The 27,610-nt window shown below is 40.8% G+C and overlaps 1 protein-coding gene and 1 long non-coding RNA gene across 7 annotated transcripts in view; one reads left to right on the top strand and one right to left on the bottom strand.

The window, feature by feature from the left end:
* The window catches only part of plcg2 (phospholipase C, gamma 2), a 106,045-nt gene that overhangs the window by 33,668 nt on the left and 44,767 nt on the right, over positions 1 to 27,610 (bottom strand). For all 5 annotated transcript variants that reach the window (XM_086029070.1, XM_086029068.1, XM_086029069.1 and 2 more), the window contains 10 exons: positions 24,634 to 24,706; positions 21,568 to 21,669; positions 20,224 to 20,342; positions 18,666 to 18,751; positions 18,459 to 18,576; positions 13,652 to 13,820; positions 13,404 to 13,499; positions 8,826 to 8,912; positions 5,959 to 6,128; positions 5,622 to 5,822 (listed from right to left, as the gene is read on the bottom strand). In XM_086029070.1, coding sequence (XP_085885196.1) covers positions 5,622 to 5,822; positions 5,959 to 6,128; positions 8,826 to 8,912; positions 13,404 to 13,499; positions 13,652 to 13,820; positions 18,459 to 18,576; positions 18,666 to 18,751; positions 20,224 to 20,342; positions 21,568 to 21,669; positions 24,634 to 24,706 — 1,221 coding nt within the window. The remainder of the gene's footprint in view (positions 1 to 5,621; positions 5,823 to 5,958; positions 6,129 to 8,825; positions 8,913 to 13,403; positions 13,500 to 13,651; positions 13,821 to 18,458; positions 18,577 to 18,665; positions 18,752 to 20,223; positions 20,343 to 21,567; positions 21,670 to 24,633; positions 24,707 to 27,610) is intronic.
* On the top strand, positions 1,380 to 27,610 carry LOC147148070 (uncharacterized). Of its 2 annotated transcripts, none has more exons than XR_015086593.1 (4): positions 1,380 to 1,488; positions 21,850 to 22,087; positions 25,240 to 25,375; positions 26,544 to 27,610. It is a non-coding gene; the product is annotated as an uncharacterized LOC147148070 (long non-coding RNA). The 2 variants fall into 2 exon arrangements; XR_015086594.1 differs by lacking the exon at positions 1,380 to 1,488 and adding an exon at positions 19,751 to 20,395.

Genomic DNA, 27,610 nt, shown 5'->3' with positions numbered 1-27,610 from the left:
TGTTCATAATTCTGTCCACTTTGACAAATGCACCAGTTTCAGCTGGAGCTCAAGAAAAAGGGCAAAAAAGCCTAACCTTTGTTTCATCGGACACACTTTTTTTCACATGCATCTGAGAGACTTCGATTGTGATTCTGCAAAATTTTGAAGCCAAGATTATGCTCTTAACCTTAATTCGGAAGGTTTTCTTGCCTCGAACAAAACACGGCTCGTCACCAAAAAAAACAAAAACAAACACCATACATACAGTCAGAGGTGGGAGAAAACCAAATACTAATTGAGCATCTGTCATCCGTCAGCAGTGAGGGTACCCTTCCGTCGTCCGTCATTTTTCCTGGGGGGAGAAAAATAGTATCTGTCTATAGGCCGGTCCGCCTCTAATTTTAAATGGCCATCCGTCTGCGAGTCAGACTAAACTTTCACTTGCACCCCTTAGCTGTCCAACAATATGCCAGATGTAAATCAATATAACGAAAGGACCCACTAGCTGGCCGAAAACATGCCTGAGGCAAAACACACGAATTAAACATCAAACCAATGCCTGCATCAACAATGCAGTAATAAGGAATTTACAACAGGTATCCTGATAGGTATCCTGATGTTTGGAGTTGGCAGATTCCTGCTCCATCGCAAATTTTAGCCGATGGGAGCAGCTTCACTGGAAGGGAACAGGCCGCCGGTCTCCCTGGATGGTGTGGGGTGCGCGATCAACACTCAGACTCATGCAACGACCGAACTCAATCGCAAGGTGGATGCAATTTTTGAGTTCCTTTGCAAAATGGAAAAGAAAAAGGAGCAGTTGGTGTCTCGCCTTGAAAGTTTGATTCATGATTCAACAAATTGATGCCATTGAAAGTCACAGGCTAATAGACTTTCAAGGCTGACAGAATTGTCGTTGGCCTGCTCCCCAAACGTCTGTTATCTGGACCCTTTCCCCTGGATGAGACAATGTTTGGCAAAGCAGCTGAGGAGGCTCTGATACGCATACACATCCACAATAAATGACACGCACACGCAACCCTGTTATCACCGCATTCGTTGGATTCCTATTTGTCCCGTCATGATGAAACCTGAGCTGTGGTGCACTCGAATGAACTGAGCTGCTGCTGTCAGACTGGTTGTGTCACGTTCCCCACCTCCCATTTCCATCCTCCCCGTTCACTACACGTAAAGTCTTGACATCTGTTGTACATGCTCTTTAATGTACGCTGCATGTGCTGAGGTTTTTTTGTCAAGACTCAAACGATCCTACACTGAGGAGAATAGTTTGAGCCACGCTTTTTTTTTCTCTTCTTCCCCCCAGTGTTCTTTGTTCTTTGTCAACTATGATCTCATGGTGCTGTGCCTAGACAGCGAGTGCCGCCAGGCCCGTACGCATTGTCTTCCTCTTATGATAATTGTTTTTTTTCATGTTTCTTGTGCGAATAGTTTTCAAGTGTAATTTTGCTGCTCGACCGTTCATACATGAAAGTATTTGACCAGCAATTGGTGAGCTAAACTGTCAAGTTAACCTAGCTAGCTTAGGTTCACAGTAGGGCTGAATGATTAACTGCATTTGCAATATAATTGCGATTTTGAGAAAACGTGATTATATAATCGCGAAGGCTGCGGTTTAAATGGTCATTCTTTTATTGACAACCGAGGGGGGTTCACCGAATGCTAAGCTAACGCTGCGGCAGCTACAGCACCTTTTCACCTCGCATGGTTAAAACTTCTTGCTGCGTGTAAAAAAACCCGTCACCAAGTAAGTGTGTTGTCTATTTTGTGATGTTTTGGCGCCGTCATAGGTCGGAGCGCGTGTGTCAGGAAGTGTCTGTCATGGGTTCGTTGCGTGCCGCTGTTGACTTCGATTTATGTGTGTTCGAAGTTTGAACACACACACACAGACATTAGTGTGCGGCTCATTGAGCCAAGGCAAATAAAAACGCACCCGTGCAAAGTTGTCAAGCGGTCAAATATTAACAGGATGAATTTGACCGAATATTTGGAACCAAAAGGCAGATGAAAAGATGCTTAGTAATGAGACACTGCCAAGTGGTAATTAATGCCTGCTGGTGCTTGTTATTATGTCAAGTAGGCATTCTTACTTTTCCTACCAGGTGGCGTGTGTGATGTTACTAAATGGAGTACGGGTAAGCCTTAATTTTGCACATGGATGTTTTATTTATTTATCCGTCTATATGTTAAGTTGAGTGAGTGATTCAAGTGCAGTCCACGTTTACATATCATGTTTCAAGAAACAAAGTGATATGTAGGAAGTGGCAAAACTACTGATTTGTTTACATTATTGTTGTAATCTGCACTTGAGTTTGTACGGTATAGTATCAGTGTAGTACCGTATATACTCAGAGCTGGGCAGTCTGCCCCTCGGCTGGACTGGTCGGAAACTCCGGCCAAGCCGGATGCCCATCTTTAGGGCCGGGAGTGGGGGCTGACAAATTTTTAAAAAGGGCTCGACTAAGCAAGGCCGGAAGTGGATTTTAGTCCGGCCCACGGCTCAACGGGTGGGGTGTGATAATTTTTATGAATAAGGGCGGGGGGTCGAGGCCGGAAGGGTACCCAGGTCAAAGGTGAAGGGTCGCGGCCGGACCGGCAAAGAAGGCTCAAGTGCCCAGCTCTGTATACACTTATGTTTACACCACACGTGGCAGAATTATGTTGTTGTTTTTAATGCTTAACAAACTCCACATCAAAATATTTAGTAAGTTTATACCTCTAATTGAAATAGATAAACTGTCTTTCATTATGCTTCATTTGCATTTATCTCACTATTCTATAATGCATTACAGCTCTGATATTTTTTTGTTGTAATAAAGATTAATTGTTGAAAAATACATTAGAAAAATAGAAAGTACCTTGAAAAAAAATTCGCAACTCATATCGCAATCGCAATTATTTGGAAAAGGAAATTGCAATTAGATTATTTTCCATAATTGTTCAGCCCTAGTTCACAAAGCTTAGATGCGTCAGACACAGAAACTTTGTAGATGTTGTCTCTCTCATTTTCGAGTTTCAAACCTTACATGTTGCTATTGTTTTTTTCTCATGAAAACAATCAAACTTTGAATCCCAAGACATCTTCATATCTTTTTTTCTCTCCACATTTGACTGCTACTCGTATATGTTTTGGTTCATAGTAGGGCTGCTCGATTAAGCGATTTTGATTCGTAACCGAATTTTCTGGATAAAACGATGTTAAAAACGTTCAAATCGGCACGTTCGATTTTGTTATTTTTGGTGTATCTAAGTGTAGCCCATTTTACTTTCTGTATTGTGTTCTGTTTGTACATTCTCTTCGTATTTGTACTTTCTGTTATTCTTCTCTTCGTATTAAGATCTATGTTTTCCGGTGGTTACTTCCGTGTTTGTCATGTGGTCACATGAGTAGCGCATTCAATCCAATTGCTGGAATGCGGAAGCGATTGTCCGCTGGCCGAGGAGAAAGTGACACGTGCTGGATTGTTTGCTGCGGGAGCCGAATATGTGAGCCGACTGCCGAGTGAGTGAGGAAGTGAAGTGGAGCGTATGCTCAACTGACAGAATTGGCCAGGTCGATGGTGAGCTAGGAGCCCAGGATTGAAACTTGGAAATTGCCTGGAATAGAACTGAACCATTCTGAATCATCCCTGCTCTGGTCGGGCTGGTAGGAGGCTGCATTTTAGCCAGTCGATCCCCTTCATTGAACTTAAATTGACTTGCATTTTGAGTTCAAAGAAAGAAAGATGAAGTTTATTATAAAAGACATTCAAAATACATAATTTTTCATTATTTTTTTTTTTTACAAATACATCGTAATCGTAAAATCGGGTTTGAGAGAAAATAATCAGGATTTTCTTATTAGGCAAAATCGAACAGCCCTAGTGCAAAGAATCTACTTTTGAACTGCTCATCACTTCACCTCGCTATTAAGTAGAGGGCGGTGGGGAGTTTTTCATGACCACGCAAACGGAAACATCCCAGTCGAAACGAACGGTTCGGACAGTTTTCATACGCAAAAACCTTCTTTTTTCTTTCCTCTTTGCTTGCCTTCCGATCCGAAGGCAAACTGTGTTGAAATGCCGATTTCAAATTACAAACAGGATGACTTGTCAAGTCATGCAGTTCTAGTTGAAATCAAGTCAAGTCAATTCATTCCCAAGTTTTAAGCAAGCAAGTGGCAAGTCTTAAAAATAGCAACGCGAGTCTGACTCGAGTCAAGTCATATAACTTGAGTCCCCGATCTCTGCATACAGTGTAGCAAAGTAGTCACATTAATGGTGAAAAAAGCTTTGAAATCATTTAACGTGAACTTTTTTTTTCAAGTCACAAAAACCTTGCATTTGAGGAAGCTTTTTATATCCACTGCATATTACAATTTCGCAAAAAATGCACTATTACTCTAAAAGAGGTGTCTTAGATCATTAGTTAACTAAGACTGGGAAGTACCGTATTTTCCGAACTATAAAGGCCTAGATAAAACGTTGATGCCTAGAAATTGTTGGCCAAACCAATCCGACGTCGGACATCGATAAGCGTCGGGGCGTCTGTTTGCGCCGTCAGATCGATGTCCCGAACACCGTCGTAACATCGGACCTCGTCAGGAAGCGTCTGGTGGGCGTTTCAGCATGTTGAATCAGCATCATGAGTCGGGACATTTGGTCACTCTGGTTGGCTGTTAGCTAGCAAATCAGCATACAGAGCACGAATGGGAAGTGACAAATGCAGATAAACAGCCTTTGCTGCCGTAATCTTCTTACAAGTACAAGAGTGAGGGTTAACAATTTAAGTATTTCACGATACAAGAACGTGATGGTTTACTTCACGTGGGAGTTCGTCGTGACCGAAAAATATAGCTGAATGCATTATTTACCTTTTTATAATCCGACCCTGGCCAATAGCTTTCCGTTTTTGTAACCATGAGGAATGGTGACTACCGCCACCGATGGTATGGAGGGCTATTACATCTCACGCATGCGCAGAAGGTACTTTAATGGTCAGCATCGCTGTCTTTCGTTGCAGTGTATTTGTCCAGCGTAACATGACGACAGTCGGCATGACGCCGCAGGGGTAAGCGTTGATCACAGTTGGCCTATCTACACAGATTGGTCTATCTAGGCCTTTAGCCGCACCTTTACATAAGCCGCATCCACTTGATTTAATAAATAATAATGAAAAACATATACAAGCCGCACCTAACAGTGCCTTTTAACGTGGCAGCAACTTTGCTGATTAAAACGGAACAGAACCAAAAGAAAATTATATATACTAATACTTATCTTCATTTCAATGCTCGCTGCCACTCCAGTTTGTCAGTTAACGTCCACCTTTTATTGCTCTACTTCCGCATACCACCTAATACATAACCTAGTGCATAGCGCCCTCGCATGTTGAACTCCTCTACCTGCAGTCACATCCTGTTAATGGCAATTGTATTGTACTGTATTGTATTTCTGGTTTGAGCGCCCTGAGCGGTGGAAGAAAACTCCACAGAATAGCCGCATGGTTCAAAACAAACAAAAAAAAAGTAGCGGCTTATAGTCCGGAAAATACGGTATGTATAAATGAGAGCTGGAAACAGACAAAAGTATTTTAGGGTTTACATTTCGTTTTACTGAAATATAAGTTGATGGTGATGAACGAACCCTTGCTGTAGATGTGGGTTAGGATGTGGTACCGCATCAGTGAGACGCAACTCAAAGTCTTGACAGCGCAGCGGGTTCTCTCTATAGTGCTGTATTAGGGCATACACACTGGGAAATTGTAGGTTTACTGTCAGGTAGTAGTATGTGTTTTGTCCCTCTGAAAAAGAACGAATACGGCAGTGCTGGACTCTCCCACTGCGCCTAAAATGTTGGTAAAAAATAAACAATAGATTAAACTTTTAAACACACTGTAAAATGTAGATAGGTAGACAGAGACAGATAGACAGATAGACAGATGGATAGATAGAATATTGAGTGTGCATTAAGGGAACTCTACCAGAACGAGAGGGTGATATCCTTGGCAACGGTATCACTCTGCCGGACCAAAAAGGTGCCATCTCTTCCTCTTGTCTCCGTACAGTAATCATGAATCAGTTGCTCTGCCATCAACCGACCCTCTTTGATGCCACCATGAAACCATGTTTCAGAACAATGCAAATCCTGGTACTGGGAGACACAAAAACACTAGCTCTGACATTCATTGTTTTACTTTAGTGACCTGGAATAGAAAACATAGCTCAAACCACAGTCAGTAGTTCCAAAGCTGAAAACGAGATCACATTATATAGGCTTTTGAAACAATTCCTTCTGCAGTATTGTTTACAAGCTAATCTTTGAATTTTTGGTAACTAGTTTGAATGTATATTCATTTTTTAACTAGCAGGCATTCATTTGTTTTCTTTCTTTGTTTTCTTTATTTTCTGCTGATATTTATTGGTCAAGCTACTATCGGTTTGTAAGCACTTCACATCTTCATGACGTTTATGTTATGTTGAAACAATACTGAGGGTTAACAATAAAAAATAAATTACAAAAATTCCACTCTCTGTATTTTCTAATCCAAAAGAATGTAAACAAACTAATAACAAAATACAATGTGATATTTGAAATATTTTATTATTTAATATTGTAGTTACAAATAAAGGTGTGGAGAAGCGAACTAGTGTTTGGACCAGGGGTCGGCAACCTTTAACAGTCAAAGAGCCATTTCGACCCAGTTTCCACGGAAAATAAAGCTCTGGGAGCCGCAAACACTTTTTGACATTAACCTCCAAAAAAAAAACTGCTTTTTTGAGTACCCAGGCACCGCTAAGTTCAAATTCTATAATACCTTATATTGCTATTGTACACTCACGTCCACATAATACTACCAACATAATACATTCAATCAGTGATTTGACACTTGAATTGATTAAAAGAGTCCAAAAACCAAGCCATGTAGCGACATCTGAGTACTTCAAATTCCGCACTCATGTGGAGCCCCCATCGTGCCCCCAGCCTTGGAAACGTCACACGATCAAACACACCTGCCCAATACATCTTCATTTTGGCTCCAATACCTTCACAAAGCGCCTTCTTTCAGGTTTAAAGCCATGAGTGATGCAGTAAATAAAACAATGATCCAACTAACCGCGTCTAAGGTGCATATAAAAATGAAACGGAGACTTACCTCACGACATACGTGAGGGGGTCTTTTTGCACCGAAGCATCTCATCAATTTATATTGAACAAGTCAACGTAATCCAGTGAACCTTACTATTTCCACTTGTTATTGCTTAGAAAAAAGTTGCAATCAGCAGACGGCCATGTCGTACACACTTCCAGCCGTGAAATCGTGCTTTATTTCAGTAGTTGCTATTTTCACCACTTTAAATGACCTAGAATTGCATAAAAATTACAGACGAAGTAGGGACGGACCATAAGAATCATTTTTTGATTGGAAAAAAAAAAAAGAATGACCATATTTGGGCGGCACGGTGGTCGACTGGTTAGCACGTCCGCCTCACAGTTCAGAGGTTGTGGGTTTGATCCCGGCTCTGGCCTCCCTGTGTGGAGTTAGCATGTTCTCCCCGTGCCTGCATGCATGGCAAGTTGATTGGACAATCTAAATTGCACCTAGGTGTGATTGTGAGTGTGTGTGATTGTTTGTCTCTGTGTGCCCTGCGATTGGATGGCAACCAATTCACAATCTAAATTGCACCTAGGTGTGATTGTGAGTGTGTGTGATTGTTTGTCTCTGTGTGCCCTGCGATTGGATGGCAACCAATTCAGGGTGTCCCCCGCCTACTGCCTGAAGACAGCTGGGATAGGCACCAGCACGCCCCGCGACCCTTGTGAGGATTAGCGGTATCGATAATGGATGAATGGATGACCATATTTGGACGTCCGAGATTTGCGGCCAACAGTGACTATATAATTTAATTGTAATATTTCGAGATCACAATAATCGTACAATTTACAACTACAATTAAACAAATGAACACACACAAATAAAATACTTTGTTCAGATATTGTGCAGTTTTGATGTCACTGGTTTCCGGTGCTGTCAAACGTCTTTGAGGAAGGCAGATGCTGATCACCGAAATTGTACAAGGTGAAGGAAGAAGTTAAAAACTTTGACTTAATAAGAAGACATGATAAATGTTTTTGAGACAAATATTATATTGTAACAAATTGGGTTATCTGTGTCGTGGTGACATTTGTGTTTTGCTAAATTGTGTTGTTTCCAAGGTTCCTGAATGCATCACGCGACTCGCTGGATTGGAAGGGTGTGTCTTATGACGGGATTGTTGTTGCACTTTTACTTGGCGTCGACTACAGCCCACATTAGCCGTGTTGTAATAGTAAAAAGGGAGATAACTAAGATACGTCTGACCTCGTGTCTTTGGAAGACGTTTCAATACACTTCAATCGGACACTTAGAATTTATTTTCCACAGCCACACAAAACCGCAACATAAGGATGAAAGAGCCGCATGCGGCTCTGAAGCCGCGGGTTGCCGACCTCTGACTTAGACCACCTGTTATCAATGAGCGATCCAGAATTAAAGGCAGGAAGAGCAGGAAATCAAACCAACTGAGACGATCGATTTGAACAGAGGCAAAAGTGTTGAAATCAAGATCCTGTCCAACCTGCTAATCAATTGTATTGTTTTGGATGGTTGATACAAAGCCATAAAACAGCGGCAGAGTGTGAGTGCTATTCCTGTGTGATGAAACTATATCCTACCACCATGATTTCAAAGTTTTTGATTGGCTCGGTGGGTTGTAAATGACTGCAAAGAAGAATATTTATGGGTCTTAAATTTCACATTGAACATTTCAAAAGAAATGCATTTTTCAAGTACACTTAATAATTCAGTACCTTCCTGAGGTCTTCTTTTTCCTCCTCGTACTCCTCTGCGTAGTACAGCATGTCATCAGCGATCACACAGTAATGATTGTTCCACCGCTGAAAAAGGCATGCAAAAATTGTGTTTAAACCAAAATGCTCACGTGTTGATTGTAATAACTTTTGACAGTTCACACTTGTAAGATATGACATCTTTATTATCTCATGAAAAAAAAATAATGCGAAAAATATGAATGTATAAAATATGAATATATCCATATCTATCTATATTTAGTGTTAGTAATGTCCCAAGATACTATTCTTCTATTGGATGGCAAAGCGCATTTAAGGTTGCATCTCATTGGTCAAAGTTAGATTAAAGAACACAATTGCATATGAATTTATTGCAGTGTTTTGCATTCTCCACTGCATGTGCCATTACCACAATGACAATATTTTGTCAATATATCGCCAGAACCTCCAAGTGGTGCAAACAGTCCCTTCAAACAGGCAATCCAAGAGAATACAACACAATTTTATAAAATACAATTTTATTTATACAGCGCATTTCACAGTATAAAATAGACACTTGGAAAACAGCCGAAAACTGTCAGTCTCAGGCCATTTAAAGACTTATAAACAAATAGAAGCATCTTAAAATCCCTAAAAAGAACCCTAAAATGCACTGGGAGCCAGTGAAGGGAGGCCAGAATTGAGGTTATGTGCTCCATCTTCCGAGTACCAGTTAATAGGTGAGCAGCACCATTTTGGACCAATTGGAGACGTTTGCGAGAGGACTGGCCGACTCCTAAATAAAGTGCATTCCAGTAATCTAGCCGAGATGTAACAAAAGCATGCATTACTGTTTCTAAGTGCTGATGAGAAAGGAGGGGCTTTACCTTAGCCAGCTGTCTAAGGTGAAAGAAGCTTGACCTAACAACAGCGCTGATTTGCTGGTCCAATTTAAGATCACTGTCCATTCGAGACTGTTGACTTTAGATATGAAGCCAGGGGCCCCAGGTCAACATGGTGGGATGTACAAGAGCCACTGGGACTGAACACCATAACTTCTGTTTTCTTTTCATTGAAATTTAAGAAATTTAGTGATATCCAGGCTTTGATGTCCTCTCGACAGGACAAAAGTGGTCTTAAGGAGAAAGCATCTTTTTTGCTCAGCGAGACTTATGCTAAGTTCAAAACGCAGGCAAATGCGACCCAGATCGTATTTTTTTTGCCCATATGCGACCTGTACCTAATTTTTTTATGACAGTCTGAAAGGCTCAACTCCGATTTTTTCAAATGCTACCTGGGTCGCTTTCGTATGTGGTCCTAGATCGGATACATATCCGATCTCTCCCAATGAGTTCGCGATCTGAACGGCCAGGTCGCATCTATCCGACATTGACGTCATCCGGAGCCCAAAATGCCCTCCGTGCAGGCAGAGGGAAACTGCTGGCAACAGGGGATCGGATGTGCAAAGTTGTTTTGAGTAACACTATTGACTTTATATTTTACTTTAATTTATTCCCACTTGAAACATGAAGCATAAAGTGGACATTTACGGCGATCAAAGTAATTCAGCCACGGCTCAGATCGATTAATTTTTTACGCACGGTTGTGACGTGACGTCATCGTTTGTGATGTCTCCATGAAATCAGATGTTAAAGCCTCGCCTCGTGATTTTCCCCAAATACTGTATTTATTTCTACCTGTTACCTAATCGCTTGACTGTATAAATGTATGCTAGACCACATTTACTAAACACAACGTCGGGACTCGGGAGTCTCTTCTTCTGCACATGCGCGTTACTTTGGCGACGCATGTGTTCATACAGCAGACAAGACCCAAGTCGCATTTATAATGTAATATGAACGTTTACACAAAAAAATCCGATTTAAAAAAAAAAAAAACGAATTGAGCATTAAGACCTGCGGTGTGAACCTAGCCATTGATTTGACAGTCATCCGCCAAGCAGTGGAAGGAAATATTGTGTTTTTGAAGGATGGAATCCAGGGGCAGCAAATACAACGAGAACAGCAAGGGCCCCTGAAAGAACCCTGTGGAACACCATACGATAGAGGGGCAGAGCGGGGCTCAGAGGAACCTAGGCCAGTCCTGCCAGCCAAATAAGATCCAAACCACTCTAGGGCGCTTCCACTAATGCCCACTTGGTGCTGCAAACAAGCCAACAAAATAACGTGGTCCACCGTATCGAATGCTGCAGTCAGATCCAACAAAACAAGACACACTCTACATAGTCTTCAGTGTCATTTGCCAGGTGGACATCCTCCACGACGACCTTCTCAGAGCGTCCAAGTAAGAACATGCATGCAGTAATAGTTCAAGCATTGCACTGCACTCACCGGTGCCAGTCCAAGTCTCCGTCAAGCAGAGGAAATCCAAGTCATTGGTCTGCTTCCTGACTACAATTGAGGTGCCCACGGCCTAGCTAAAGAGTATTAATAATTAGGGCTGTCAATTTAGCGCGTTATTTTCGAAGTTAATCCAACCCCCTTTAGATTGAGTGATTAAGGTTTCCATAGCAACCAGCAGGTGCATTGATAAAGGCTGCTGGTCACCATGATCTATACATGATGCTTGAAAAAAAAAAGCTTTAGAGTAGAGGAGGCGTTACATCTGCTTCAAAATATTGACGATGAGGATGAATGAGCGCTGACACATGCACGGCTGTGACCCCTTTAGGGTTGGACACCGAAAACGAATCGAGTGGAATCGGTTCCATTGTTCCGGTTCTCCCGGAACCGTTCGGTTTTTAAAATGTCAGTGCTAAGTTTCGATTCCTCGTTAGCCGCATGGAAGAGCTACTAACGAAGTACGACTGATTAAAAAAAAAAATGTGTGCGCGCATGACGCGCAGCCTCGGGCTTCTGCCGCCAAAGCTGCGTAGCAATAGCACGTTAGCGTTTGCTCGCCCCCACTCGCGCTCAGCTCTTCGGCTCGCTTCATACCGGCCGGCAAGCATGGGCAGCGGCGGCGACTCTGGGCAGGCCCTTCCCACAGATCTCCACAGTTGCCCTTCACGGGGTCTGTGATCCTGCCCGGGCCGGCCCGGCCGGCTCATTCGGTCAACGCCTAGCCATAGAACAGACGCAATGCGGCTCATGACCCGAAGTCAGAATCGGCTAGGTACGTCTGATTGCAATATTTGAACCAGCAAGTTCAACACACAAATGCACGTATCCAGCTAATATTTAGCTTATATCATACATAGCTGCAGGAAATACATAAATACTGTACATACAGAGACATCGTATGGTTACATAGACTGCTTAGATTAGATAGACTTTCCTTGCTTAAAATGCAGCGTTGTGTTTGTCATATATACTGTATTTTCTTTCTGAAGCAAAACAAGGTTAGCCAATCATTGGTGTTCAGTAGCATGCTTTTAGTAACAGCTGAAAGACGCGCGCATGCGTGTGTGTGAGTGTATGTATGTGTGTTTGAAAAGGGCTAAGGGGCTGTTTGCATGAGTTGAATCCATTGCTTGTTTTTTCAATTGAAGGGAAAGTCAACCCAAACATTTGTTTTTTCAAGAATATGTTCTATGCAGGCCCCCTAGTTCAAACAAGGCATTCTGGTTAATATTGTCATGTCATGTCATCTTCCAAACCGCTTATCCTATATAGGGTCGCGGGGAGTTGCTGGAGCCTATCCCAGCCGTCAATGGGCGAAGGCAGACTACACCCCGAACTGGTCGCCAGACAGTCGCAGGGCACACATAGACACTGTCACTGAGCGGGAATCGATCCCACGCTGCCTGCACACAACTCAGGCGTGTGTACCACTACACTATCAGCGGACGTCATTTTCCAAACCGCTTATCCTATACAGGGTCGCGGGGAGTTGCTGGAGCCTATCCCAGTCGTCAACGGGCGAAGGCAGACTACACCCCGGATTGGTCGCCAGCCAGTCGCAGGGCACACATAGACACTGTCACTGAGCGGGAATCGATCCCACGCTGCCCGCACACAACTCGGGCGTGTGTACCACTACACTATCAGCGGACATTGGTTAATATTGTGTTTGTGGGATATGAGTTGAGTTGTAAAATCCATCAATTTTTTTACCATTTTATTACTTCTGTTGACTGAAAATGACATCACAGATGCGCCGAGGGCTCAAATAATGACCAATCATGGCTCAGTTTCAGAAAACAGGTGAGCTGTGATTGGTCATTACGTGAGCCCTGAGCAACTGTGATATCATTTTCAGTTGAAAGACGTGACAAAATGGCCGCCCCCAGTGATGACTAAAAACAGGTGGATTAACTATTATTCCACAAACGCAATATTTATCAGAATGCCTTGTTCTAACTCGTGGGCTTGCATGGAGCATATTCTTAAAAAATAATGTTAGGGTTGACTTTGCTTGAATAAAGCATTTGCATAATAAAATCAATCCTCTTATTCATTTTAAGGGGATTAAAATTCAAGAAAATAATGGGACCGAAAAATCAAGGGATTTTTTTACAGTAAATCAAATATGCGATTGACTACGGGTTAACTATGAAAAATGCGATTAACTACGATTAAAAACTTTAATCGCTTGACAGCACTATCAATAATAAAATTTAATAATTTATATAAGTACCTGGTTGACAGGGTCCCACATCTCCAAGTCTCCCTGTTTCTGCCACGTGTTGAAGTCTTTGCTGGTGTCTCCCCCATCAACATTGAGCTTCTTGTGCTGCACATGTACAAATACCAACAGGGTATTATTGTTGGACAAAATTTCTTATAAAACCTCAACCCCCCACCACCACCATCATGGCACACACACACACACACACACACACACACAAATGCACACCCCCGCACGCACACCCACACACACAGTACTTTAAGGATGATTTTGCCCTTCAGGTGTGTCGGTGACGGCAGCTGCTCAGCCATGTATTCCAGGGGCTCAAGAAGCAGTTTGTCTCCAAACACTTCTCTAAAGATGCGGGCCATCTGCCGTTGCTGCTCCAATGGGCAATGCTCTTCTATAGACAGAATGACTGGGAAGCTGAGAAAGAGTGGCATTGTTAACTAAATATGACAATGTGCAACTTTTTTTAACGTAGTAACACTCTTGTATTAGTTGTGATGTTGCTATCATCAGAGCAGGTATCTCATCTGCTTCCTGTGACCCATATCTCACAGTCACTTGCTTTGCTTTCTTTGGTCGGTTTAAGCATGTCACACTTACTGTATTTTCCGGACTATAAGCCGCACCCATTCTATTTAAAAAAAAAAAAAAAACTATGGAAAAAATATATATAAGCCGCACCTTTATATAATGCGCACCTATCTATGTTGATAAATGTGATATTTACTAAATTTACAGAACGATTTTGAACTGTAAATGTACATGTATGTACCTGAACAGATTCTTTCCTAACGGTGCCTTTTAACACAGCAGCAATTTTGCTGATTAAAATGAAACAGAACCAAGAGAAAATAAAGTACTTATCTTTATTTCAATGCCCGCTGCCACTCCAGTTTGTCAGTTAACTTCCGCATACCATCTAATTCATAACCTAGTGCATAGCGCCCTTGCCTGTTGAACTTTTCCACCTGCAGTCACATCCTGTTAATGGCAATTGTATTGTATTTATTGTAATTCCGGCTACAGCGCCCCTAGCAGTGGAAGAAAAATCCACAGAATAGCTACGCCTTTATATAAGCCGCATGGTTCAAAACCTAGGAAAAAAGTAGAGACTTGTAGTCCAGAAAATATGGTATCTTTTCTGAAGGATTTTTTTCTCAAACGAAACACAGTTTTCCCTACTGATGTTATCACTAAAAGAAATCAGGGATGCTTTTGGACTTAACGTCCAATTGATTTTCAAAGCAGCAGTCTTGCAACAGATGTTGTACAAAATGTCTTAAGGCCTCTACACACCAATTCGACGTCGGCCGTCGTGGCCAATTGTCACATCGGCCTAGAAGTCAACACATCAGACTGGAAAATAACTAAAGAACACACTGCAAAAGCCGACGGAGATGCAAACTCCTCCGGACCTTCTGCACATGCGTGAGGAGTAGTACCCCTCCACACCAAGTATAAAAATAAATTCTACCTGGTATGACCAGTTGCATCTCAATAGTTTCCCATAGTTTGCCTTTCATCACTTGATCGGCATAGCCTTTGACAATGATGATGAATAATGGCGGTCTTTCTTAAATTTGAGTGATTACTGTATTTTCTGGACTATAAGTCGCAGGTTTTTTTTCATTGTTTGGCCGGGGGTGCGACATATACAATGGAGCGACATATGTTTGAAATTATTAACACACTACTGTCATGGATTATTAATTCTGACTTGTGACTTATGTTTTGCCTCCATCTGCAGGCACTTTAGCACTAAAGCGCCTGCAGAGGGAGACAAAACATCATAAATACAGTCAGCACTAACAAGCCATGACAATTACTTCTATATCATTTCACATGTTATTGTAACCAACATAAAGAAACATAAGATACATCCTAAAAGCTACTAAAATGCATGAATAATTAAATGGATAATGTCTAATGTTTTGTTAAACTAACAGGCCTTGCTAGTCGAGGAAGCCAGCTTAGCCAAACAGCTAAACATTCACAAACAAACTCCATTGACTCCAGGTGTGCAGCGAGGTTGCCTGTTTATATTGTGAAACTGCGCAAGAAACAGAAAATACTATCAATCTATGCATTACGTACACATGTATTTTCATAGACATGAACAAGATGAGCCTATGCTAATGATTAGCGCTCGCGATTAGCATTAGCGATAGCGATCAGTGTGTTGAGTCAACAACCTACAATCATCCACAATTCAGCTTGTATCTAAATGTCATTACACACAATTGTCTAAATTAATTTCAGACTATGGTTGAACAAGAATAAACCACAAACAGGCAGACATGCTAAGAATTAGCAACCGCGATTAGCATTAGCGATTAGCATTAGCAATTTGTATGTTCAGTCAACAACAGTACAATCAGCCACAATTCAGCTCCTATATAAATGTTGCATGGTCATTACCGGTACACACAATTGTCTAAGTTACTTACAGACGATGGTTGAATAAGATCGAACCACAAACAGGCAGTTGCCTGCCTCTGGCTGGGGTATTGTATCATGCAGCCACACACGTAAGGAGGAGCACACTCAGCAGAGAGGAGAGGAAGACATAATTACGACCGAATACATAAATACTTTTGGAGACTTGGAAACATTCTACATGGTCCGGGATGAATAAAAGACTTATTTAAGCGATCTACAATCGTTTTGGTGAGTTTAAAGTTATCTTACTGTAACTTTCTTGTATGCTACATGTAGCATCGTAGCTCGGTGGAAATGATGTGTACTAAGCGCACAATTTCCTCCCAAAATGCGACTTATACTCCAGTACAACTTATATACGTTTTTTCCTCTTTATTGTGCATTTTATGGCTGGTGCAACTTGTACTCCGGAGCGACTTATAGTCCGGAAAATACGATCATTCATCTTCGCTCTCTTCTGTCCAGCCAGCCATTATGTCAATAGAGGAGATGTGAAAAATGAGCAAAGTAAAGTTCTTGAGCAATAGCTTCAATTCACCGTTTGTCTGCTTTTGTCACTTCCCGTTCATGTCCAGTGCACTGATTTGCTAGCTACCACAGTGATCATTAGTCCTGACAACCCGACCCGATTCTACTTATTAAATTGGCCAAACACGCCGCGCCCCAGACGCCCCAAGAACGGTTCCGACTTTCCGACGTTGTGCTCTACAATAAACAGAAGGCGTGTACCAACTTTCTAACGGCCAACAGCGGATTGGTGTGTAGAGGCTTTTAAACAGGCCATGGTGCAACCCTTGATGAAAAAAAACTAACCGCAATATCTGATTTTTAAAAGCTATTTTATATACTTTCTTAACTCCCTTTTATTTACAAATACTGTAGAATGTTGTACTTCTTTTTTACACTGCATTGTTTTTCAATCTGGTTTCAAGCTACTCCACAGCTCAGAATCAGCATTTTAACGCCACGAGCGGTATAGACTTGTTTGAGCACGCCAGGTTGGGGACCACTGCTCTAAAAAAGACATACGGACGCTTAGTCTAGAGCGCACTCTTGTGGTTTAGTGGGAAAATAACGTCCATCCATCCATCCATTATCGAAACCGCTTAGCCTCACAAGGGTCGCGGGGCGTGCTGGAGCCTATCTCAGCTGTCTTCGGGCAGTAGGCGGGGGACACCCTGAATTGGTTGCCAGCCAATCGCAGGGCACACAGAGACAAACATCCGCACTCACTATCACACCTAGGGGCAATTTAGAGAGTCCAATCAACTTACCACGCATGTTTTTGGAATGTGGGAGGAAACTGGAGTACCCGGAGAAAACCCACGCAGGCACGGGGAGAACATGCAAACTCCACACAGGGAGGACAGAGCCGGGATCGAACCCACGACCTTTGAGCTGTGAGGCGGACGTGCTAACCAGTCGACCACCGTGCCGCGGAAAATAACATGTGAAATGATATACCGGTAATGATGTGTTAATAATTTCACACACAAGTCACCCAAGAGTATAAGTCGCACCCTCGGCCAAACTATGAAAAAAAAACGTGACCTATAGTCCGTAAAATACGGTATTTGGAAAAAGTTTAAGACCTTTGAGGTCATCTCATGAAAATGAGAGCAAAAACAAGTGTTGTGTTTATATTTTTGTTGAGTATAATTGCCAATTGTCTTCAAATTTGAAATATCATATCCTTAAAATGTTAACTAATAAATATTGCAACCTCAAATTTAACATTAAAAATAAGAGAGCAGCATTATTATTCATAGAATTAATTACCCCCGTCACCCTATATACATTTTTTAAGTAAACTATACAATACATCTACTAAATGAATATCTAGATCCAGATGATTATATTTTGTACAACCCTTGAAGAAATAAAATTTAGTAAATTCAACAGAAACTTTTTTCAGTGTAGGTGGAGACAAAAGGTGGCATGTCCTTTTGATAATGATCCCGTACGTGGATGAACGTGCAGCATTACTAAGCAGAGAATAAAATATTAAATTTAATATAAATATTACTTTTTATTTCATCAAGTGATTGCACAAAATAAAATCATCTGGGTCAAGATATATTTATTTAGTAGATGTATAGTCTACTTAAAAAATGTGTCTAGATCCAGATGATTATATTTCGTACAACCATTGAAGAAATAAAATTGAGTAAATTCAACAGAAATTTTTTTCAGTGATACTGTGCCTAATGGACTTGTCATATAGGGACTCCGATTTCTTTAAATGACAGACGGCAGAACTAGGCAACACCAAAACCTGCCTGCGAACTGAATGAATGAGCAAATTAAATGGCGTGTGTGGCTCTGAAAGAGGGTGGAGACAGAGAGAAATTCCTCTGAAACCTGCTAGGGTTACCCCTGTTTCTCTGGTTTGAGTTACCTCCCTTTTTGAAACAGAAAACTCAGAGTTCCCCTCATTTCAGGGTGAGCAAACTCTGAGTTTTCACTAAAACTGCTTTGGGAAACGGACCCCTGGTCATAACTGAACATAATCTAAAACCAAAAAAATACATGCAGTTAAGCACCAAAGGTAAAAATTTAACTACATGTTTCTCTTTTAGTTAAAAAGTGTTGAGTAATTTATTTGTTCTAACTTACTCTGAGGAAACGAATGCATGCTGATTGATAGCTTTAACCACATCTTCAAACTTGATTTTGGTCGTCCTGGTCCACCCATGATAGATTATTGGTTCTCCAGGTCCTTCCCAGCAATCCACTGTAATCCACACCATAAAAAAAACACAAACATAAGAAACACAATTGGTAAAGCAGATTTCATGTGGTCATAGTATAGAATAAACTGACATTCAACACAGCGACATCCCAGGCGCAGGCAGCGCACATAAGCCTCTGTGGATGACTCACTACGAAGCTGGTCACCTGTCAGGTAGCTATAAAAAAAAGAAATTATGTGATTAAAATCCGGCACTTGTTGATTGATTAGAAAAGGAAGTTACGTGTTATTTCAGTTCCTACAGTCTATTCTCATTGACCATCGTTTTATAGTATTTATATGTGTGTGTATATATATACAGTAAACACATATAAATATTAATAAATATGTATGTATGTATATATATATATATATATATAAATATAGATAAATAGCTATTGGATATAGTATTTTGTGTTTTAATTTATTGCTTTCACTTGTTGAGCACAATTACACAATTATTGCTGTTTTGTTGTTGTAATGGAAAGTGCTTTGTTACAGCTGTCGCTCTATGAAATGCGCTATAAAAATTAGGTTGGATTGTACTGTATTGTATTGTATAAAACACAACAGTTGAACAATACACCAAAGACAGACAACTAATATGGTATTTGAATTTGGCTTTTCAAAGTGTGCAAATTATTTTGGATTTCTCCAATGGGCCGTCAAGCGACTTTTTAAAGTAGAACTATGTAAAAGTCCGTCTTTGCAACTGTGACTCTCTTCTAAGTTTGGCTGCACAGCGAGCAGAGGTCAGCTGCTACAGGAAGTTAAAAAAAAAAAAAAAAAGAGTTAACTGAGTTCATCTTTTTTAGTGCGTTATGAAATTTAAATTAATCTCTATAGTAAATGCTTTATATATATATAACTATATATATATATATATATATAACTATATATATATATATATATATATATAACTATATATATATATATATATATATATATATATATATATATATATATATATATATATATATATATATATATATAGTTATATATTAGTTAATCTCCATTAACTATGGAGATTTAAAGATAATGAGCTTTAAATAATGTTTATGAGTGCACAGAGGGCACTTTTTGGGGGGGGCAGAAGGGGGCTCGACGGAATGTAAGCGCTGTAAAAGGATGAGTATGGACGGGGTCGGACGACGATTATTTTTATGAATGAGGACGGAGGGACGAGGCAGGCAAAAAAGAGTCACACGCCGAGCTCTGCTTTTTATCTGCTGTTATTTTCCTCACCATCTACACCTCCAAGACAATTTTCTGTGTGTGTTTGCCTCCTTTTGCCCAGGAAAAACATGGAAACATGTCATGGTTTGTGTGGTATCAGTTTCACAAAATTGTGCTTGTCTATTGTTGTGACTATCAGATTTAAAGACCAATTAATGCGAAAATACAGGTAATTTCAAAAGGTTCACACACTTTATGTGAGCAACCAATGAGTCCAACAAAGCCAGTATTTTAATCTTTGAAAAATTTTTTAAAAAATATATGTATTATATATTACAGGTAATTCATGCAAGAATAATATTTGAGACTCAATTTCAGACCAATTACTAAACTGGCATGGCAACTGGATCTGCATAAACACATGTATGTAAGATCGTAATTCTCTCGTGTTGATGGCGGGAGTGTTATACTGACGTGTTGTGTGATGAATTGATCCAGTAATGGGACAAAGGGTTGTTCATGTCTTGGTTGTTAATCTCTGATAATTTATCATCCCACAGGCAGTTCTCTTTGGAAAACAGGAAGCTGAGGAACTAGGGATGACATGCAGAGGAGACATACAAATACTAGGGGTGTAACGGTACACGTGAGTGTATTAATATGTATCGGTATGGCATGTTTGGTTCGGTCCACTTGCGTTCGGTTCGGTCCACTTGTTAACGCGAGTTTACGCACCGGCGCTATTGATTGTTGCATGCGGGGCAGGAGAGTGGCGGCACAACAGTGAGAGCCAAAAAAGAGCCAGAGCTCGAAGGTCCCCCCGTACACTGCGGTCTCCTGTTTGGGCACATTCTGGCTTTCTTGTTCCCAATTGCCGATGGGGAAAGGTGCGTGGATAAGTCCCAAAGTTGTGTGTCGACTGAGATGGGCGGCAGATAGCATGTCTAACATGCACGGCATCATCCAACTGTGAATGTTTCTTAGACGCGGGAGCAAAAAACGTCAAACTTAAATAGCGAGATTTATCATATTGTAGCGTCTTCCATGAACACGCCGTCAGACGTAGTTTAATTATCACGTTTTTATTAATACAAGTACAACTGCTGCTCTTCTTTTTCCGCTGCTCCACTCGCTTGCCGTACGGTGCATTCATGAACTTCATGAACTCATCAACACACAAGTCCGACCACAACACAGATAACCCAATTCGTTACAATATGCTGTTGAACATTCAAATGTTTCAATGCCTAAAAAGTGTATACAATTTCACAAAGACTTTTTAAAGTTACTGTATTTATTTTCATTTTAAAAATAGTTTTAATATAGTTAGCAATAATTGTAACTGTTATTGTATGTATTTTTTTCACCACAAAAACTGTATATATGTACTGTAATGACAACTTGTCTTTAACTTGAATACTTAGATGTGTCATAGGCTGTTGCTGCTGAGTGTTTAAAGATTTCAGTGTCTTAATAATTTACAAAATTAAGAGATCTTTATTGTTAGTGTATTTTTTATTCTGGTGTAATTTCTTAGAATATCACCCGAATGATTCGCTTTTATTTATTTTTTCGAAAAAAGTATAGTTTACTTGTCATCTTTTCAAAATAAACATATTTAAAAAAAAAATGTTTTTTTGTACCGAAAATATACCGAACCGAAGTTTCCAAAAAAACGAACCGAAACGTGATTTAGCGTACCGTTACACCCCTAACAAATGCAGAACAATACTTGTGTGCTATATTTCAGAAATGAAAAAAATAAAAATGAGTGAATGTGTACTGTGATTTTCTTGAACGTGTCATAGAAGACAGTACCTCACTGACTGTGAACTCAGGGTCGTTGGTTTTTCTCATGGTGTCATCAATGAAAGTGGTCATCAACTCTCTGACCTTGTTGAGATCAGTTGCCCATGCCTCCTTCGGGAATAGAAAGCAACACAGACAATGCAATTCATTATCCAGTACCTCTTGTGGGTTGTCACACAACTTAATTTAAGGTCGTAAAAATTAAACAAGGCACTTGTTTTTTTTAATGACTGCAGGCAGAATTACAATCTTTCTTTGCCAGACATTCAGCCGTGTTTTTCCACTTCTCAGGTGAATGCGTCCTTGATCTTCCCAGGAGGCATCCAAACCCGATGCCCAAGTACCTCATCTGGCTCCTCTTGATGCAGAAGAGACTCACCTCAAACCGCAAACCCCTCAGTCACGCTAAGGTGACAGCTCAAAGAAGGGATCATCATTTGACATAAAATTATTATGAGGCAGAAAGGTTTCAATGTGTACCAATTTGAGTGCCTGGACAGCTAAGGCGGTAGAGGATCAGACATGTCAGGTAGGAATGATGCTTTTCTGTTATAAATTCCTTTTCTGAATAATGTGCCTGTGATGCCGATGACACTGTCAGAAACGTACTTAATTTTTGATCAGATTGCCCCCATGTCAAGTTTATACTGCACACAAACCGCTTTGGTGATGTTTTGGAATGGGTGTCATTTATTATATTTAGTTCATTTGGAAATGTTGGTGTGAGTGTGAATCATTGTTTGTTTAGGTGTACCCTGCAATAGGCTCCAGAATGCCCATGACACTCATGAGGACAAGCGGTTTGGTTAACGGATGGATGGAATTTTTGGTGCGCACACACAATATTTGCTATTTTATTATTTACCGTATTTTCCAGACTATAAGCTGCAACTTTATATAAGACGCACCCACTATATTTTTTTAAATATCACGAAAAAAACATAAGCCGCACCTTTATGTAAGCCGCACCTATCTATGTTGAAAAATTTTATATTTACTGCATTTACAGAATGATTTTGAACTGTAAATGTACATGTATGTACCTGAACAGATTCTTTCCTAACAGTGCCTTATACACGGCAGAAACCTTTCTGATTAAAACGGAACAGAACCAAGAGAAAATAAAGTACTTATCTTTATTTCACTGCCCGCTGCCACCCCAGTTTGTCAGCTCTACTTCTGCATACCACGTAATTCATAACCTACTGCATAGCGCCCTCGCTTGTTGAACTCCTCCACCTGCAGTCACATCCTGTTAGCGGCAATTGTGTTGTATTGTATTGTAATTCCACTTAGAGCGCCCCTAGCTTTGGAAGAAAAAGCCACAGAATAGCTGCACCTTTAAATAAGCCGCATGGTTCAAAACCTAGGAAAAAAGTAGTGGCTTATAGTCTGGAAAATATGGTATTTCAAAATACATGAAGTAAAGAGTGACATGAGAGATGCTTTCTATCAGCAAGTTCAAACGTGAGGGTTAATTTCTATACTGTATGTACTGTATTTTGTGAAAACTTTGCCTCTAATTTTTGTAAAAACTGTACAGTAAAATCAATCCAAACCTCACATGATGATAGTATGGGATACCAGGAATAAGAATCCACTGGAATGAATTTCTAATTATTGGAGGAATGTTTTTTATGGCAGTTTAAATATGAGGGATATGATGAATTATGTAATGTATTTTTTTGCAGACTTTGCCTTTAATTTTTGAAAAACATGTACAGTAAAATAGGACCAAACTTCACATGATGATAGTATGGGCCACCAGGAAGAAGAATCCACTGGAATGATTTTCTACTTATTGGGGAAATGTTTTTTATGGCAGTTCAAATGTGAGGGAAATTATTATTTCTGTAGTCTGTACTGTAGTTTGTGAAGATTTTGCCTCTAATTTTTGAAAAAAATGTACAGTAAAATCAGTCCAAACCTCACATGATAATAGTATTCCTCTCCAGGAATAAGAATCCACTGGTGGAGTGATTTTCTACTTATTGGAGGAATGTTTTTTTATGGCAGTTCAAATATGAGGGAAATAATGATTTCTGTACTGTCCGTACTGTATTTTGTGCAGACTTTGCCTCTAATTCTTTCACAAAACTGTACAGTAAAATCAGTCCAAACTACACAAGATGATAGTATTCCTCTCCAGGAACAAGAATCCACTGGAATGATTTTCTACTTATTGGAATTTTTTTATGGCAGTTCTTGAGGGAAGTGATGAATTATGTACTGTATTTTGTGCACGGTTGTGACCTGCGGGAAAGCAAGTAAATAAGGTTTAGAATACGCACGCAATCAAAAATTTACTTCGGTATCCGCTCTTCGGGCCTCCGTGACGTCCGCCCGATTGGCCCTTGATTGACGGGCTCTGATCCCGCCTCCTGGCCCCCTTCCGCCCGCCCTTTCTTGTTCTTGTTTGGGGACGTCTGGGAGCCGTCTCTTGAGGGGGAGTACTGTCATGTTTGGTTTGTTTTGGTTTTGGGCTTTAGTTTCATGTTTTGCTCAGTGTTCTGTGTCTGTCTCGTCATGATTATTGTGTCCACCTGTGTGCTTTCCACTCCCTAGTGTTGGCCAATCAGCTCCCTCCTACCTTTTGTCTCTTGTCCAGGTGTTTTTCGTTGTCTCGTCAGTTTGCTTGTATTTAAGCTGCTAGTTTTTGTTCAGTTCTTGTCGGGTCATTGTCGTATAGTTGCTGTCGTGTTGTCCTAGTTGTTATTTTACTCGTTGCTGTGGCTGTCATGTTGTTTTGTTCCTCCCAGTGTTATGTTTTGTTTCTGAGTGCTTCTTTGTTACTTTGAGTTTTGGATTTTTCAAGATTTGTTTGTGTTGGTTTTGTTTTTGTTAATAAATACACTCTTCAGTACGCCCTGCTTCTCCTGCCTCCCTGCATTTGGGTCCTCCTTCCCCCAACCCTGACGCTTGTCTACTGCACCCAACCGATGATACATTAATAGATCTACCATAGACTTTAAAAGTGTCAGAAATGAATGCCCGTTTTTGAGAAAATTATAAGGAATTTGTTAGCCAGAAACAAAAACATCTGTTGGAATTGTGACTAATTTGAGCTTTACATACCTTTTGCTGATAGATAAGAAATCGTTGGAAGTCATGTAGCAAAACTACTGAGGCATCAGGTTTATCTGTATTACTGAACAACAGAAGAGAGTGCACATCGTCAAGCAGAGAATACACAATCAGTGAGGTTACCTTTAATTTGTGTTAGTTTACAGATCAGGGGTCACCAACCTTTTTGAAACTGAGGGCTTGTCTACACGTAGCCAGGCTTTTTTAACAACCGAATATTTTTGCTGACAACTGACAGAAGCACGCTCCGCTTGTCTCACGTGTGTTTGTTCGTGGGGGTTTCGTAGAGAGGACTGCATTGACTATATATGTGTGGGAGTGAGTGCTCGTGTTTTCAATAGGATCTCTGTAGGCACTGTGATGGCCACAGCTCACTCTGGTTAAGGAGGCAGAACCAGAAGACGTCACTTCACTTTCCTACGACAATTCAAATCTTCATTCTTTGTTTGAGTCTAATATTTGATCTAAGTTTATTTATTTGCATATAAACCTTTATGGTTGTGGTGTTCTCTGTCTGGCTCATGTGTTTGACTGCCGGACTGAATTGAATACAAGAAGGGTTGCTTCCATTGACCACGCTTTGCACTTCCTGTACAGTAGGCGGTATGCGCCAGTGGAGGAGGAGGAGGAGAAGAAGGAGAACAAGAGCATTTATAAACAGCAGTTGGAGTGAGCTACTTGGATTGGATTTTATTTACCCTTGGCCACAATGTGGAGCTGGATTCTGATTAAAGTAAGCCATTTTAAACCTAAGACTTTTTGGTGTTTTAGGATAGCCATGGGCCGACGGATTTTTGATGGCCAACACACATTGTGGGGTGGCGTGGCTCAGGCCTTGTCTACACGTAGCCGGAGTTTTTTAACAACCGTATACGTTGGACACATAAAAAAATGCATCCACACGAAACTGCGGAAGTGCGTTTTCAAACCCACGGCAAGCCTCTAGGCGGCAGTAGTTAGCCAAATAGGGTCCATTCAGAAGGAACTTCCGTCCTTTGATGTCACTTCTACGAAACCAAAAACACGGCGCCAAACTCGCTCGGGAGAACCGACAAGAGGTCAGAATTGCTTTTAAACCTTTCAACGAGAAGCAGTGGTTGGTTGCGGACAAATAAGTAAGCAAAAAGCGCATCGAGAATGGCTATAACCAACGCAGCGCCGTGAGAATCCATGTTGACTCTGATGAAAACAAAGTCGCGCAAGTGACGTCAAAGCATTGTTGTCGCACGGTGACGACCTAAATGTCCAGGTGTAACCGTCCACACAACAACGCAGATCCGGCGATATCTGTAGATATCCGCAAAACGTTTTGCGTTTTCACTGAAAGAACTCCGGGGACGTGTGGATGATAGGGCTAACCGCAGGCTTATATCCGGCGTTTTCAAAAACCCCGGCTACGTGTAGACAGGGCCTCAGTGGTAGAGTGGTCGTTTCCCCACCCAGAGGTTGTGGGTTCGATCCCCGGCCATTGTGACCATGTCGAAGTATCCTTGAGCAAGATAGTGAACCCCCAGTTGCTCCCGATGCTGCGTCATCAGTAGGTAATGAGTTACAGTGTGAAGCGCTTTGAGTACCAAAGGTAGAAAAATGCTATACAAGTGACAGCCCATTTACCAGTCAATGAGCAGGGTGAGATACAATTATTGTGTTATTCATACAGACCTATGGCTGGGAATTTCTGTGACCTAAATACAATTTGTAAACACAATGTGAAACAGCACTCCTGCTTTACAAAAACGTCTATGGCACCATGGCAATATACATATTTTTTAATTTGGTACTGTTGCCCACATGTATTTTTTTTCTTACCACCACTCTCTATTTTGATTCAGCACACTATTGCGCTCTATCGCGAGTTAATAGTTATACCCCATCGATTGTCAATATGCCACTCCCTCTAGGAATCGCCTTCATCCTCCCCATGTGGGCCACAAGATGCAAAGCTGACATCATGGACTTCCCAAGGAGACACGGAAGCCAAATGAGAACAAAAACATCATGAGGAGGACCAAAAACACCATGACAAGATGAAATGCGAACATCACTTACGTGACACTGATGTTTTATGTATATTTGCACGTGATAAGTTTTTGTTTTTAAATGTAATTTTGAGAAAATCTGTTATTCTATAAAGAGGTGCTTCTGAACGTGAAGTAAAAAAATGCAGAAATTATGTAGGAATGAATGCCCCTTAGCGTTTGAGAGTGAACATTTACTGCAAATGCGAAATACCAATCAACTTCAGAAACGGCGTTTAACTACACTCTACAAAAATATAAATGCAACACTTTTGTTTTTGCTCCCATTTTTTATGAGATGAACTCAAAGGTCTAAAACTTTTTCGATATACACATCAAAATTTCTCTCCACTATTGTTCACAACCCAGTCTAAATCTGTGATAGTGAGCACTTCTCCTTTGCCGAGATAATCCATCCCACCTCACAGGTGTGCCATATCAAGATGCTGATTAGACACCATGGTTAGTGCACAGGTGTGCCTCAGACTGCCTGTCTCATCTCCGCAAAGAAGAGTTAGGGGGAGGGGGGGAAACAAAGATTTAGGATTAAGAAGAAGAAATGGGACTGGGCCAAACTGCCGAACTACCTGACGGACTGACCAACTGACAATTACAGGTTGGTTCAGCTTGAAAAAAATGACGGACCGACGAATGACGGACAGGTACCCAGGCCACTGACGGATGACAGACTGGCAAAATTAAATAACTGTAGTGTTTTCAACTGAGAAGTTGGTGACACCGAGATAAACCACAAATGAATACCCTGGAGTTCAGCTGCAGAGCGTTTAATAGTCTACATAAGAATGCGGTGAAAACTGTAATTACAAAAAATAAAGTCACTCTCTACACCTACTGTAGAGCGATTGCAAACACAAAGTACATCGACTTTTTTTTAATAACCATTAAATGAAAATATGCATTAATATTCATTCCGGTTCTCCCACAACCGT

The sequence above is a fragment of the Filicampus tigris genome, chromosome 4, assembly GCF_054856515.1.
Source record: "Filicampus tigris isolate MCC_2025a chromosome 4, RoL_Ftig_1.0, whole genome shotgun sequence".
NCBI classification, from domain to species: domain Eukaryota; kingdom Metazoa; phylum Chordata; class Actinopteri; order Syngnathiformes; family Syngnathidae; genus Filicampus; species Filicampus tigris.
Note: the sequence above shows the minus strand (reverse complement) of the source record. Positions and strands in the feature narration are given on the sequence as shown.